The sequence below is a fragment of the Chlorocebus sabaeus genome, chromosome 16, assembly GCF_047675955.1.
Source record: "Chlorocebus sabaeus isolate Y175 chromosome 16, mChlSab1.0.hap1, whole genome shotgun sequence".
NCBI lineage: Eukaryota > Metazoa > Chordata > Mammalia > Primates > Cercopithecidae > Chlorocebus > Chlorocebus sabaeus.
Genome location: NC_132919.1, coordinates 68,684,739 through 68,700,594, shown reverse-complemented (window position 1 = coordinate 68,700,594; position 15,856 = coordinate 68,684,739). Strand labels below are relative to the sequence as shown.

At 47.1% G+C, this 15,856-nt stretch overlaps 1 protein-coding gene across 20 annotated transcripts in view; it reads right to left on the bottom strand.

Moving 5' to 3' along the window:
* The window catches only part of BRCA1 (BRCA1 DNA repair associated), a 99,046-nt gene continuing 83,190 nt past the window's right edge, over positions 1 to 15,856 (bottom strand). For all 20 annotated transcript variants that reach the window (XM_073005268.1, XM_073005271.1, XM_073005262.1 and 17 more), the window contains 5 exons: positions 14,785 to 14,868; positions 7,741 to 7,795; positions 5,799 to 5,872; positions 3,326 to 3,386; positions 1 to 1,490 (listed from right to left, as the gene is read on the bottom strand). In XM_073005268.1, coding sequence (XP_072861369.1) covers positions 1,366 to 1,490; positions 3,326 to 3,386; positions 5,799 to 5,872; positions 7,741 to 7,795; positions 14,785 to 14,868 — 399 coding nt within the window. In that variant the 3' untranslated portion in view covers positions 1 to 1,365. The remainder of the gene's footprint in view (positions 1,491 to 3,325; positions 3,387 to 5,798; positions 5,873 to 7,740; positions 7,796 to 14,784; positions 14,869 to 15,856) is intronic.

Sequence of the window (15,856 nt, the reverse complement as noted above, 5' to 3'; positions counted from 1 at the left end):
TGTTTGCTACCAAGTTTATTTGCAGCGTTAACAGCACAATATTTACAACACATATTTTGTACAATCAAGTCTTCACTGCCCTTGCACACTGGGGGGTGGCTAGGGAAGACCTAGTCCTTCCAACAGCTATACACAGTTCTGGATAATGAGTTTATGAAAAACACTTTTTCTTCCTTTGGCAAGCAAAATTATTTATGAAGCTGTGTGGTTCAGCAATAGGGAGCAAAGGGAAAAAAATTACCTCAAAGAAAGCAACAGCTTCCTTCCTGGTGGGATCTGTCATTTTATAGACATGAAATATTTATGCCAGAGGTCTTATATTTTAAGAGGAATGGGTTATATACCAGAGCTACAACAATAAACATTTTACTTATTACTAATGAGGAATTAGAACACTGTCTTTGGAAACCGGTTCTTGAAAATCTTCTGCTGTTTTAGAACACATTCTTTAGAAATCTAGCAAATATACCTCAGACTTTTAGAAATCTCTTCTAGTTTCATTTTCCTTTCTTTTTTTTTTGAGCCACAGTCTCACTGTGTCACTCAGGCTAGAGTGCTGTGGTATGATCTTGGCTCATTGTAACCACTCCACCTCCCGGGCTCAAGCGATTCTCCTGCTTCAGCCACCCGAGTAGCAGGTGTCCACCACCATGCCTGGCTAATTTTTGTATTTTTGGTAGAGATGGGGTTTCACCATGTTGGCCAGGCTGGTTTCGAACTCCTGACCTCCAGTGATCCACCTGCCTCACCCTCCCAAGGTGCAGGGATTACAGGTGTGAGCCACCATGCCCAGCCTTCAAGTTTCATTTTCATTTCTAATACCTGCCTCAGAATTTCCTCCCCAGTGTTCCACTCCAACATTTGAGAACTGCCCAAGGACTATTCTGATTTTAAGTCACATAATCGATCCCAAGCACTCTCCTTCTATTGAAGGGTCTGACTCTCTGCCTTTGTGAACACAGGGTTTTAGAGAAGCAAATTTAGGGAAACCAGCTGTTCTCTTGAGGCCAAGCCGCTCTGTGCTTCCAGCCCTAAGCCAACAGCCCAAATAGAAAGAATAGGGCTGATAAATAATGTATCAGCATCTTGCTCAATTGGTGGCGTTTAAATGGTCTAACATCTTCTCAGGTGAAAAATTACCAAAATTTTGTGCTCATGGCAGATTTCAAAGGGAGACTTGAAGCAGAAAATCTTTAAGGGACCCTTGCATAGCCAGAAGTCCTTTTCAGGCTGATGCACATAAAATATTTAGTAGCCAGGACAGTGGAAGGACTGAAGAGTGAGAGGAGCTCCCAGGGCCTGGAAAGGCCACTTCGTAAGCTCATTCTTGGGGTCCTGTGGCTCTGTACCTGTGGCTGGCTGCAATCAGTAGTGGCTGTGGGGGATCTGGGGTATCAGGTAGGTGTCCAGCTCCTGGCACTGGTAGAGTGCTACACTGTCCAACACCCACTCTCGGGTCACCACAGGTGCCTCACACATCTGCCCAATTGCTAGAGACAGAGAACACAAGCACAGATTAGTGTCAATTCATTCTCCTGGACCAGGTTCTAATCAATAGACTCCAGGGTCCTGGTTGCATGAATTCTTAGGATTAATGAGGTAGAAGCCAATTATTTTCTTTTTTTTTGAGACGGAGTCTTGCTCTGTCGCCCAGGCTGCAGTGCAATGGCGTAATCTTGGCTCATTCAACCTCCACCTCCCGGGTTCAAGCAATTCTCCTGTCTCCACCTCCCGAGTAGCTGGAATTACAGGCACACGCCACCACACCCGGCTAATTTTTGCATTTTTAGTAGAGACGGGGTTTCACGATGTTGGCCGGGCTGGGCTTGAACTCCTGACCTCAGGTGATCCACCCGCCTTGGCCTCCCAAAGTATTGGGATTACAGGCGTGAGCCACTACGCCTGGCCTTTTTTTTTTTTGAGACAGTCTTGCTCCTGTTGCTCAGCCTGGAGTGCAATGGCACGATCTCAACTCACTGTAACCTCCACCTCCCAGGTTCAAGTGATTCTCCTGCCTCAGCCTCCCAAGTAGCAGGGATTACAGGTGCCTGCCACCACGCCAGGATAATTATATTTTTCTTTCTTTTTTTTTTTTTTGAGATGGAGTCTCGCTCTGTCACTCAGGCTGGATTGTGATGGTGCAATCTTAGCTCACTGCAACCTCCACCTCCCGGGTTCAAGCAATTCTCCTGCCTCAGTCTCCCAAGTAACTGGGACTACAAGCGCGTGCCACCATGCCTGGCTAATTTTTTTTTTAGTATTTTTAGTAGAGATAGGGTTTCGCCATGTTGGCCAGGCTGGTCTCAAACTCCTGATGTCAGGTGATCCTGACACAGAAGAATCACTTGAACCCAGGAGGCAGAGGTTGCAGTGAGCCAAGACTGGGCCACTGTACACCAGCCTGCTGGTGACAGAGTGAGACTCCACCTCAAAAAAAAAAAAAAAAAAAAAAAAAGAAAAAGCAATGCTTCAGGACATAAGGCCTTGCTCTGAAGAGGCCCAAGGAGTGACTGCTGGTGAAAGCCCACAGCCTCTGGCAACTCTATTAACATGAACTTCAATCTGTTAAAGGAAAGCCACCAGGAAAACAGCACTGTAATTTAACAATATGGAAAAATGTATGTGATATCTTAAGGAAAAAAGTAAAACAGTGTAATTATGATCACATTTTATAAAATACACACGTGTATATATATGCACATATGCCTGGTGGAATTTTATGGTGATCATCTCCAAGTAGTGGAATTACTGGGATTATTTTATTGTTTTTGTGTAAATTTATACTTTCTTTTTTCTTTTTGAGACACGGTCTCGCTGTGTCGCACAGGCTGGAGTGCAGTGGTGTGATCGTGGCTCACTGTAGCATCGACCTCCTGAGCTCAAGTGATCCTCCCACCTCAGCTTCCCAAGTAGCTGCGACTACAGGCATCTGCCACCAGACCCAGCTAGTTTTTAAATTTGTTGTACAGATGAAGTCTCCTTATGTTGCCCAGGCTGGTCTCGAACTCCTACGCTCCCACCTTGGCCTCCATCTTGGCCTCTGAAAGTGCTGGAATTATAGGCATGAACCACCATCCCCAGCCTTGATGTATATTTTTGTGATCTACATTCATATCTTACTCCCACCCTATGGAAACAGTTCATGTCTTACTTTTACAATATAAAACAAACAACAATAAAAACGTCAAAAAGACATTTTAGCCATTCATTCAACAAATATTCAAAATGTGCTAAGAACTGTGCTATTCAAGCACCAGGTAATGAGTGGTAAACCAAACCCATGCAAAAGGACCCCACATAGCACAGGTACATGCAGGCACCTTACCATGGAAGCCATTGTCCTCTGTCCAGGCATCTGGCTGCACAACCACAATTGGGTGGAAACCCTGGATCCCCAGGAAGGAAAGAGCATTGAGAGTGTGAGAGCAGGACTATTGGAACTGTCACTTCATCATTTTTTTTTTTTTTTTGAGACAGGGTCTTGCTCCATCACCCAGGCTGGAGTGCAGTGGTGTGATCTCAGCTCACTGCAACCTCTGCCTCCTGGGCTCAAGCAATCCTTCCACTTCAGCCTCCCAAGTAGCTGAAACTACAGATGCATACCACCACCCCTGGCTAATTTTTTTGTATTTTTGGTACAGACAGGGTTTCGCCATGTTGCCCAGGCTGGTCTCAAGCTCCTGGGCTCAACTTCCCCACTGGGATTACAGGCATGAGCCACCGCACCTGGCTTCAGCTAATTTTTAATAATTTTTTTTTTTTTTTTTTTTTTTGAGATGGAGTCTCGCTCTGTCGCCCAGGCTGGAGTGCAGTGGCCGGATCTCAGCTCACTGCAAGCTCCGCCTCCCGGGTTCACGCCATTCTCCTGCCTCAGCCTCCCGAGTAGCTGGGACTACAGGCGCCCGCCACCTCGCCCGGCTAGATTTTTGTATTTTTTTAGTAGAGACGGGGTTTCACCGGGTTAGCCAGGATGGTCTTGATCTCCTGACCTCGTGATCCGCCCGTCTCGGCCTCCCAAAGTGCTGAGATTACAGGCTTGAGCCACCGCGCCCGGCCTTTAATAATTTTTTTGTAGACATGAAGCCCTACTGTATTTCCCAGGCTGGTCTTGAGCTCCCAGGCTCAAGTGATTCTCCCACCTCGGCCTCCCAAAGTGTTGTGATTACAGGTGTGAGGCACTAGGCCCAGTCCATCATTTTTTCATTTTTTCTTTTTTGAGATGGAGTCTCGCTCTGTCACCTGGGCTGGAGTGCAGTGGCATGATCTCAGCTCACTACAATCTCTGCCTCCCGGGTTCAAGCGATTCTCCAGGCTGGAGTGCAGTGGCACAATCTCGGCTCACTGCAAGCTCCGCCTCACGGGTTCATGCCATTCTCCTGCCTTAGCCTCCCAAGTAGCTGGGATTACAGGTACCCGCCACCATGCCCAGCTAATTTTTTGTATTTTTAGTAGAGACGGGGTTTCACCATGTTAGCCAGGATGGTCTCTATCTCCTGACCTCGTGATCCGCCCGCCTTGGCCTCTCAAAGTGTTGGAATTACAGGCGTGAGCCACCGCGCCCGGCCTTTTCTCTTTTTTTTTAGACGAAGCCTCACTCTGTCACCCAGGCTGGAGTGCAGTGGTGCAATCTTGGCTCACTGCAACCTCTGCCTCCCAGGTTCAAGTGATTCTCACACCTCAGCTTCCCAAGTAGCTGGGATTACAGGCATGCTCCACCAGGCCTGGCTAATTTTTGTATTTTTTTTTTTTTGAGACGGAGTCTCGCTCTGTAGCCCAGGCTGGAGTGCAGTGGCCAGATCTCAGCTCACTGCAAGCTCCGCCTCCCGGGTCCACGCCATTCTCCTGCCTCAGCCTCCGGAGTAGCTGGGACTACAGGCGCCCGCCACCTCGCCTGGCTAGTTTTTTTTGTATTTTTCAGTAGAGACGGGGTTTCACCGTATTAGCCAGGATGGTCTCGATCTCTCGACCTCGTGATCCACCCGTCTCGGCCTCCCAAAGTGCTGGGATTACAGGCTTGAGCCACCGCGCCCAGCCCCTGTATTTTTTTTTTTTTTTTTTTTTTTTTTAGCAGAGATGGGGTTTCACCATGTTGGCCAGGCTGGTCTCAAACTCCTGACAAGTGATCCACCTGCCTTGGCCTCCCAAAATGCTGGGATTACAGGCATGAGCCACCACGCCCAGCGTCCAGCCCATCATTTCTTTTTTTTTTTTGAGACGGAGTCTCGCTCCGTCGCCCGGGCTGGAGTGCAGTGGCGCGATCTCGGCTCACTGCAAGCTCCGCCTCCCGGGTTCACGCCATTCTCCTGCCTCAGCCTCCCGAGTAGCTGGGACTACAGGCGCCCGCCACCTTGCCCGGCTAATTTTTTTGTATTTTTTTAGTAGAGACCGGGTTTCACCGTGTTAGTCAGGACGGTCTCGATCTCCTGACCTCGTGATCCACCCGTCTCGGCCTCCCAAAGTGCTGGGATTACAGGCTTGAGCTACCGCGCCTGGCTGAGCCCATCATTTCTTGATGATTTGTTGAAACACAGTATGCTGGGGCAGTCAGAGAGGAGAGGGAGGGGCATATGGCAAAAAGAGTTAGAGGGAAAGAGCTTTCCCTCGGTATATTTAATATGTGCAGTTCTCAAATCCTCACCCATCCCTTACAGATGGAGTCTTCTGGCACAGGTATGTGGGCAGAGAAGACTTCTGAGGCTACAGTAGGGGCGTCCATAGAGACTGACAGGTGCCAGTCTTGCTCAATCACAAGAGAGAATACTGTGCCCTTCCTCTCTGACAGGGCAGCAAATACTTACTGTGCCAAGGGTGAATGATGAAAGCTCCTTCACCACAGAAGCACCACACAGCTGTACCATCCACTCCAGTTGATCTAAACAGGACATTTAGATGTAAAATCACCGCAGTAATCTGTGTACTTAACTCAGGTCCTCTACCCTACACTCTCCGGATGAAGGCTTATAGCAAGACCTCTCAGTGGGAGAGCCTCTCTCTCTGCTCCAAAGGACAATGGTCTTAAAATACCAGGGGTATGGATTTTAAGTCAATTTACCACTGATATGCTATGTACTCTGGTTATCAGTCTCCATAAGGCCACTTGGTATAAGGTTTGACAGTCTCTCAAATAAAATGCTTGAAAGAAAAAAAAAAAATCGAAGATCTAATTTCCATTAATTTGCTAAATTGCTGGCTAAGACACTGTGTGAAAAAACACCCACCTTCCTTCCCTCCCTTTCTCCCTTCATCCTAATTCTGTGTTGGTAATTGATAATCATGGCCACTGAAAATACCATACTTGGTGGTAATTACTGTAAATGTCAAGAAATGGGAAGATAATTCATCCAGTCAAAAAAATACACGTCATCCGGGTTAGAGACTCAGCAGGGAAAGGCTATATGCTGAGCTGGAATCCATATACTCAGGGGGAAAGAAATCAGAAGAGACTGTGGAGATGTTCTCTGTGTACCTGGAAAATCAGAACTGCCCAATGGGCCCTGTTGGATGTATTCTTCAAGACATTCATGTATGGTGCTCTTTCCCATCAGCCTGTTTCTGGGAATTGCTGAGGTGCTCCTGTCTGTCTGACTGAACGAAGGCTGACTAACTCACCCCCAAAATAATACTTGCTGGCAACCCTGGTTTGCACTATACCAAAGTAAAAAAACACTGAGAAATCCTTGAGTGGAACTTGGAAATTTCATAAAAATCCAATTGATAACTAATAAAGAGGATGGAAACAAAATTACATTGCTGCCAGGTTTTCTTGCTGTCACTCATCTGCCTGTGACCAGATGCTAAGGCCTTCTTCTAAGGTGTAAGAGGACCTAAGTCCATGGGCAGAAGCAGGCATAGGAGGCAAAGGTGGGTAGCTTTTGCTGTGAAAAGAACCAACCAAATTTATACACACACCAGGGCCTTTGTGCTGCGCAACTCCAGGTGAGCTTTATTGCAGTCCTAAGTATAACATTGTATTCAGTGTCAAGTTTAATTAGAAAATGTTCACCAAGAGGGCTGGGTGCGGTGGCTCAGGCCTGTAATCCCAGCACTTCAGGAGGCTGAGGCAGGTGGATCATGAGGTCAGGAGATCGAGACCATCCTGGCTAACACGGTGAAACCCCGTCTCCATTAAAAAAAAAAAATTCAAAAAATTAGCTGGGCGTGGTGGCACACGCCTGTAGTCCCAGCTACTTGGGAGGCTGAGGCAGGAGAATCGTTTGAACCCGAGAGGTGGAGGTTGCAGTGAGCCAAGATCGCGCCACTGCACTCCAGTCTGGGCAACAGAGACTCCATCTCAAAAAAAAAAAATGTTCACCGAGAATCTTCCCCTGCTCTGGGTTGGTCCATGGTGGGCCAGCTGCTGTGCTTTCTTCTATGTAAGTAAATTAAGATGGTTTAGGAAGAGCAGAACTTCTTGAGTTTTACCTATCCAAAGGTATTTTCTCACTAACATGTTGGCACTAACAGCAGCTTGATGCCATCTGAACATATAACATACTAAATCCTAACTATTCACCACCTTCATGCTCTTGAGAAGGGGGACAAGGTATAGCCTTTTTTTTTTTTTTTTGCCATAGGATAACATTTAGGTGCTGTTTTGTTTGGAGGGTGGTAGAGAAATAGAATAGCCTTTACAACATCTCAGCAATCTGAGGAACCCCCATCGGGGGATCTTGCTTATAATACTCCACTATGTAAGACAAAGGCTGGTGCTGGAACTCTGCAGTTCTCCCAGGCTCTTACCTGTGGGCATGTTGGTGAAGGGCCCATAACAACAGATTTCTAGCCCCCTGAAGATCTGGAAGAGAGGAAGAGAGAGGGACAGGGGAATGGAGAGAAGGAAATCTAGTTATAAAAGAATATTGGCTTTTATCCAAAAAACAGACTTTCAAAAAGGAAGAGCTTTTCTTTTTCTTCTGTTCACCACCTGATGATTTCTGCTGCTACTTCCCAGGGACAAGCAGTCCAATGTCCAGAACACTAAAGGATTTCGGAAGATCTTTTTGAAGTGCATATGTAGTTGACCTACACTCTATAGGCATTCTTTGTAGGTGCTTTTACTTGTTAGATGTAAGGGAAAAAAGGTCCTTCTGTATGTTTAATAAAAGGCTTGGATGGCTAGAAACTCAAAGCTATTGGCTGAAGTTTGATGTTTATCCAGACTTGGTACCTCAAGTACTCACCATGACCCCATCAGCAGAGGGGTCTATGTTGATTTTAGGTGTACATGCTCCTTGTCTCCTCTGACTTTTTTTTTTTTCCTTCTTTTTGAGATGGAGTCTTACTGTGTCACTCAGGCTGGAGTGTAGTGGTGCAATCTGGGCTTACTGCAACCTCTGCCCCCAAGGTTCAAGTGATTTTCCTGCCTTAGCCTCCTGAGCAGCTGGGATTACAGGCGCCCACCACCACGCCCGGCTAATTTTTGTATTTTTAGTAGAGACACGGTTTCGCCATGTTGGTCAGGCTGGTCTTGAACTCCTGACCTCGTTATCTGCCCGTCTCGGCCTTCCAAAGTGCTGGGATTACAGGCATGAGTCACTGCATCCGGCCCTCTCTGACTTTCTTCTAGCCCCCTAAACATCTGTTCCTTCCTTCTCACTACTCTGAGAATGGCCATTGTATCTTTAGGCCACCTAAGCAGTTTTTAATTTAGAAGTGAAGCCATGTTCTGCCTCTCCTCATTGAACTGGTCTGACTGCCTGGTTTCCTGAAGACACAGATCACACTGCACCGCCTCTTCCACTTACGGGGTTTGGCAACACTGTTCAAAACAACTTTCTGTGATAGTCACAGTGTTCTATATCTATGCTAATAAGGTAGCCGTGAGTCACATATAGTTATTGGGCACTGGAGATGTGGTTAGGGTGAATGAAGAACTAAATTTCATATTTTAATTTCTTTCTTTTTTTTTTGTTTTGAAGAGATGAGGTCTCATTTTGTCACTCAGGCTGGAGTACAGTGGCACGATCATAGCTTGCTGCAGCATTGAACTCTTGCACTCAAGCAATCCTCCCGCCTCAGCCTCCTAAGTACCTGGGACTACAGGTGCACACCACCACGATTGGCTGATTTGTAAAATTTAACTTTAAACAGTCCCATGTGGCTGGTGGCAACAGTGTGGGACAGTGCAAATTCTCATATACACATTGGCATAGGTTCTTAGCAAAAAACTTGGGTACCACTTAAAAATAAACCCTAAAATTATATCATTTGAATGGATATGTTTTGGGTGACTCTCATTGTCTTGACCGTCCCTAATAAAAAGAAAATTGCCAAGGCCTAAAATTCACCTGGCTTCAAAGAGACTACCATAGAGAAAAAAATCAGGAAGCTAAAAATACACGGATGGCCTTTTAGAAAGTGGTCACCCTCCCCCTTGACAGACAGACAGATGGACGGACAGACGGACACACATACACACACACACACACTCTCTCTCTCTCTCCTGCCAGAGGGAAAAGAAAGGGCAGCAGGACAAGTCTGCTTTTTTTTTTTTTGGGACGGAGTCTCGCACTGTCACCTGTGCTGGAGTGCAACGGCGTGATCTCAGCTCACTGCAACCTCTGCCTCCTGGGTTCAAGCAATTCTCCTGCCTCAGCCTCCCAAGTAGCTGGGATTATAGGTGCACACCACCATACCTGGCTGTTTTTTTTTTTTTTTGAGACAGAGTCTTGATCTGTAGCCCAGGCTGGAGTGCAGTGGTGCAATCTCGGCTCACTGAAAGTTCTGCCTCCCGGGTTCACGCCATTCTCCTGCCTCAGCCTCCCAAGTAGTTGGGACTACAGGCGCCCGCCACCACGTCCAGCTAATTTTTTGTATTTTTAGTAGAGACGGGTTTCACCGTGTTAGCCAGGATGGTCTCGATCTCCTGACCTTGTGCTTTGTCCGTCTCAGCCTCCCAAAGTGCTGGGATTACAGGTGTGAGCAACCACGCTGGCCACACCTGGCTAATTCTTTGTATTTTTAGTAGAGACGGGGTTTCACTATGTTGGCCAGGCTGGTCTTGAACTCCTGACCTCATGATACACCCGCCTCAGCCTCCCAAAGACAAATCTGTTTGTTTTAAGGGACAGCATCCATCTGTGCCACTCTCACTATCTGTATGAATAAACTGCACCCCCAACCTGTTGATAGGACCTGCATGTTCATAATGCTAGAAGTTCTCTCCAGGCAGCTAGCTGGAGCCAAATGCTGACATGAAAAGTACAAAAGATTAGGAATGCTTATATCCAGGCTAACACTCAGTGATGAGGATGTCTAGTTATGAGACAAGAAATCTGAAGTTTTGGGATGGGTGTGGTGGCTCATGCCTGTAATCCCAGCACTTTGGGAGGCTGAGGCAGGTGGATCACAAGGTCAAAAGATTGAGACCATCTTGGCTAACACAGTGAAACCCCCGTCTCTATTAAAAATACAAAAAATTAGCCGGGCGTGGTGGGGGGTGCCTGTAGTCCCAGCTACTCAAGAGGCTGAGGCAGGAGAACGGCGTGAACCTGGAAGGCGGAGCTGGTAGTGAGCCGAGACCACGCCACTGCACTCCAGCCTGGGTGACAGAGCGACACTCCGTCTCAAATTAAAAAAAAGAAAAAAGAGCCGGGCGCGGTGGCTCACGCCTGTAATCCCAGCACTTTGGGAGGCCGAGGCGGGCGGATCACAAGGTCAGGAGATTGAGACCACGGTGAAACCCCGTCTTTACTAAAAATACAAAAAACTAGCCGGGCGAGGTGGCGGACGCCTGTAGTCCAGCTACTCAGGAGGCTGAGGCAGGAGAATGGCGTGAACCCGGGAGGCGGAGCTTGCAGTGAGCCAAGATTGCGGCCACTGCACTCCAGCCTGGGCAACAGAGCGAGACTCCGTCTCAAAAAAAAAAAAAAAAAAAGAAAAAAAAAGAAAAAAGAAAAAAAGAAATTTGAAATTTCAGGCTGGGTGCAGTGGCCTGTAATACCAGCACTTTGGGAGGCCGAAGTGAGTGGATCACCTGAGGTCGGGAGTTCAAGACCAGCCTGACCAACACGGAGAAACCCTATCTCTACTAAAAACACAAAATTAGCTGGGTGTGGTGGCATATGCCTGTAATCCTAGTTACTTGGGAGGCTGAGGCAGGAGAATCACTTGAACCCGGGAGGCAGAGATTGCGGTGAGCCGAGATCGCACCATTGTACTCCAGCCTGGGCAACAAGAGCAAAACTTCGTCACCCCACAAAAAAAAAAAAAAAAAAAAAAGGGAATGTGAAGTTTCACCTCTACACATACATTTCTCTTCCAGAGAAAAATACTATGGTGACATTTAGTATCCTCAGAATGTCATTACTTTGACCACATACTTTCCATTATTGCTATTCTGCACAGAGGAAAAAATCCAAAGCACTGGAATTTCTTTTTGAAGAAAGGAAGAATCTTGTGCTAATATTGCCTAGCATACAGTGGAGGAAAAACAGAGGACTGGCTCACATGGTGCTCCCCTGTGGTAAAGGCAGAAGCAGAAATAAGGCCAGCAGCTTTTCTTGGCATCTGGAACAATTACTTGATAGGCTCAGAAGGTAAAAACAGGCTGATCTCAAGAGTTCAAAACTCCAGGCTTGATTTGTGATCATGTCCCAAAGCAGTTTTCCTTAGGAAATTACCTCTACTGGTTCCCTCTTAAGTTTCTATAAAAGAACAGAAAGTGCTCAGTAGAAGGATGTTTTGTTTTGTTTTGAGACAAGGTCTCACAATGTTGGCTAGGCTGGAGTGCAGTAGCACCATCAAGGCTCACTGCAGCCTCGATCTCCCAGGCTCAAGCATTCTTCTCACCTCAGTCTCCTGAGTAGCTGGGAATACAGGAGTGAGCTACAACACCCAATTAATTTTTAAAATTTTTTGTAGAGAGACAGAGTCTTACTATGTTGCCCAGGCTAGTCTTGAACTCCTGGGCTCAAGTGATCCTCCTGCCTTGGCCTCCTAAAGTGCTGGGATTACAGGCGTGAGCCGCTGCACCCAGCTGGGATTTTTTTTTTTTTTGAGACGAAGTCTCCCTCTTGTCCCCAGGCTAGAGTGCAGTGGCACAATGTTGGCTCACTGCAACCTCTGCCTCCCAGGTTCAACCGATTCTCCAGCCTCAGCCTCCCGAGTAATCCCGAGCTGGGATTACAGGTGCCTGCCACCACACCCAGCTAATTTTTGTATTTTTAGTAGAGATGGGGTTTCACCATGTTGGCCAGGCTGGTCTCGAACTCCTGACCTCAGGTGATCCACCTGCCTTGGGCTCCCAAAGTGCTGGGATTAGAGGCATGAGCCACTGTGACCGGCCTGGGATGTTCTGAAATGGCTAGCAGTGCACACTTGAAAAAGGAAGAAAAGCAAACTGGGAACATAGCACTTAGGGAGCTGAGAAAGCAGCCAGCTCAGGCCTGACAGGTAGGTGTGAAATCTTGCACAGAGTTCTCCCTGAGAGGAAGTCACAGTTCTGACTATGTCATCTGCTACAATATGATCTGGAGAAAGTCATTGAGTCTTCTTGGGTGTCATCTGCAAAGTTGTTAGAATGCTCCATTTTTTTCCCCCTCTGTGAAGCCTTCAATAACTTTTCAAGAAACTATGGTATTGTTAAGAGTTTAGAGTTGGAGGCCGGGTGCAGTGGCTCATGCCTGTAATCCCAGCACTTTGGGAGGCCGAGGTGGGTGGATCACTGGAGGCCAGGAGATGAAGGCCAGCCTGGCCAACATGGCAAAACTCCATCTCTAATAAAAATATAAAAATTAAGGCTGGGAATGGTGGCTCACCCCTGTAATCCCAGCACTTTGGGAGCCTGAGGCGGGCAGATCATCTGAGGTCAGGAATTTGAGACCAGCCTGGCTAACATGTTGAAACCCTGTTTCTACTAAAAATACAAAAAATTATCTGGGTGTGGTGGCAAGTGCCTGTAATCCCAGCTATTTGGGAGGCTAAGGCACAAGAATCACTTGAACCTGCGCTGGAGACTGCAGTGAGCTGAGATTGCGCCACTGCACTCCAGACTGGCCAACAGAATGAGACAAAAAATTAGCTAGGTGTGGTGGCACATGCCTATAATCCTAGCTACTTGGGAGACCAAGGCACAAGAACTGCTTGAACTTGGGAAGTAAAAGTTCCTCCCAAGTTCAGTAAGCAGAGATAGCGGTACTGCACTCCAGCCTGGGTGACAGAGCAAGACTCTGGCCCGAAAAATAAATTAACAAAGAGTTTAGACTTGGAGCTAGACTCCCTGAGTTCAACTTCTAGTTCCATCACTTACTAGCTGTGTGACTTCGGGCAACTTATTCAACCTCTCTGAATCTAAATTTTCACATTTGTACTATAGGCATAATTACAGTACATAGCTCATAGAGTTGTCATAAAATTGTTAATTACTTAAAACATGGTTGGGCCTTTACAGCAGCCCCTGGCATAAAGTGATTTTTTTTTTTGAGACCTTCTCTCTGTCGTCCAGGCTGGAATGCAGTGGCGCAATCTCGGTTCACTGCAACCCCCACCTCTTGGGCTCAAGAGATACTCTCAACTCACCCTTCCAAGTAGTTGGAATTACAGGTATATGCCACCACGCCTGGCTAATTTTTGTATATTTTTTTTTGGTAGAAATGGGGTTTTGCCATGTTGCCCAGGCTGGTATTGAACTCCTTGGCTCAAGCGATCTGCCTGCCTCAGCCTCCCAAAGTGCTGGGATAACTAACAGGAATGAGCCACTGTGCCTGGCCTAGTGAACAGTGTATAAATTTTAGCTATTATTAGCCAGGCACGGTGGCTCACGCCTGTAATCCCAGCACTTGGGGAGGCCAAGGCAGGTAGATCACAAGGTCAGGGGTTCAAGACCAGCCTGGGCAAGATAGTTAAACCCTGCCTCTACTAAAAACTATAAAAATTAGCTGGGTGCAGAGGCAGGCGCCTGTCATCCTAGCTACTCGGGAGGCTGAGGCAGGAGAATTGGTTGAACCTAGGCGGCAGAGGTTGCAGTGAGCTGAGATTGTGCCGCTGCACTCAAGCCTGGGCGACAGAGTGAGATTTCGTCTCAAAAAAAAAAAAATAGCTGTTATTAATCACTTCCTCTTCTATGCTTCCACAGACAGCACTGTGTACGGCCTGCTCACAGCATTTACCACACTGCTTTAGAGAAAGATACTCTAGGCTGGGCATGATCGCTCATGCCTGTAATCCTAGCACTTTGAGAGGCTGAGTTGGGGGGATCACGTGAGATCTGGAGTTCGAGACCAGCCTGGCCAACACAGTGAAACCCTGTCTCTACTAACAATACAAAAAATGAGCCCAGTGTGGTGGCAATGCCTATAATCCCAGCTACTTGAGAGGCTGAGGCAGAACAATCGCTTGAATCTGGGAAGCAGAGTTTTCAGTGAGCTGAGATCGTACCACTGCACTCCAGCCTGGGTGACAGAGTGAGACTCCGTCTCGGGAAAAAAAAAAAAAAGGAGAGAGAGAGAGAAAGACACCCCAGTGAAGTGAAAAGAGCAAAGGCTTTAGATTCCCATCTGCTTAAAGTCTCAGCTCTTCCACTTATCAGCTGAGATCTGAACCCCAGACAGGAATCCAAATTATACAGCCTCTCTAAATATCTTAGTTCTATCATTCATAAAGTAGAGACAATACTTATTTATGTGGTTGGAATGGAAGAGTGAAAAAAGAAACTGTGTGAAAGTATCTAGCAGTGTGTATGTATGTAGTAAGTCTTACGAGATGAAGTGGCCCATCTCTGTAAAGGGAACTGGAATACAGAGTGGTGTGGTGAGATTTTTGTCAACTTGAGGGAGGGAGCTTTACCTTTCTGTCTGGGGATTCTCTTGCTCGCTTTGGACCTTGGTGGTTTCTTCCATTGACCACATCTCCTCTGACTTCAAAATCATGCTGAAGGAAACCAAACACAAACCATCAGGATCAGAGAAAGAGAAGCTTCCTTCAATGGAAGTGGAGCAGACACGTCATGTTTAAGGCATTCAGGCCGGGCGCAGTGGCTCACGCCTGTAATACCAGCACTTTGGGAGGCCGAGGTGGTTGGATCATTTGAGGTCAGGTGTTTGAGACCAGCCTAGCCAACATGGTGAAACCCTGCTTAACTAAAAAAAAACAAACAAAAAAAAAACACAAGGCTGGGTGCAGTGGCTCACGCCTGTAATCCTAGCACTTTGGGAGGCTGAGGCGGGCGGATTACTTGAGGTCAGGAGTTCGAAACCAGTCTGACCAACACGGTGAAACCTTCTATCTACTACAAATACAAAAAATTAGTTGGGCGTGGTGGCCGGCGCCTGTAATCCCAGCTACTTGGGAGGCTGAGGCAGGAGACTCTTTTGAACCCAGGAGGTGGAGGTTGCAGTGAGTCGAGATGGTGCCACTGCACTCCAGCCTGGGTGACAGAGCAAGACTCCATCTCAAAAAATTAAAAATAAAGTTAAAAAAAATACAAAAATTAGCTGGGCGTGGTGGCGTGCGCCTGTAGTCCCAGTTACTTCCTAGCTACTTGGGAGGCTGAGGCGTGAGAATTGCTTGAAACCGGGATGCGGAGGTTGCAGTGAGCCAAGATCATGCCACTGCACTCCAGCTGGGGTGACAGAGTGAAACTCTGTCTCAAGAAAAAAAAAAAAAAAAAAAATTAAGGCATTCAGAATTGCCAGGCAGGCAGTAGCTGGACACCAATGGCTCACACCTATAACCCTAGCACTTTGGGAGGCTGAGGCAGGAGGACGGCTTGAGACCAGGAGCTCGAGACGCACCTGGGCAACACAGTGAGATCCCTTCTCTACAAAAAAGATATATAGAATTTCAGTCAGGCATAGTTGCATGTGCCTGTAGTCCCAATTTCTTGAAAAGCTGAAGCTGGAGGGTCACTTGAGCCCAG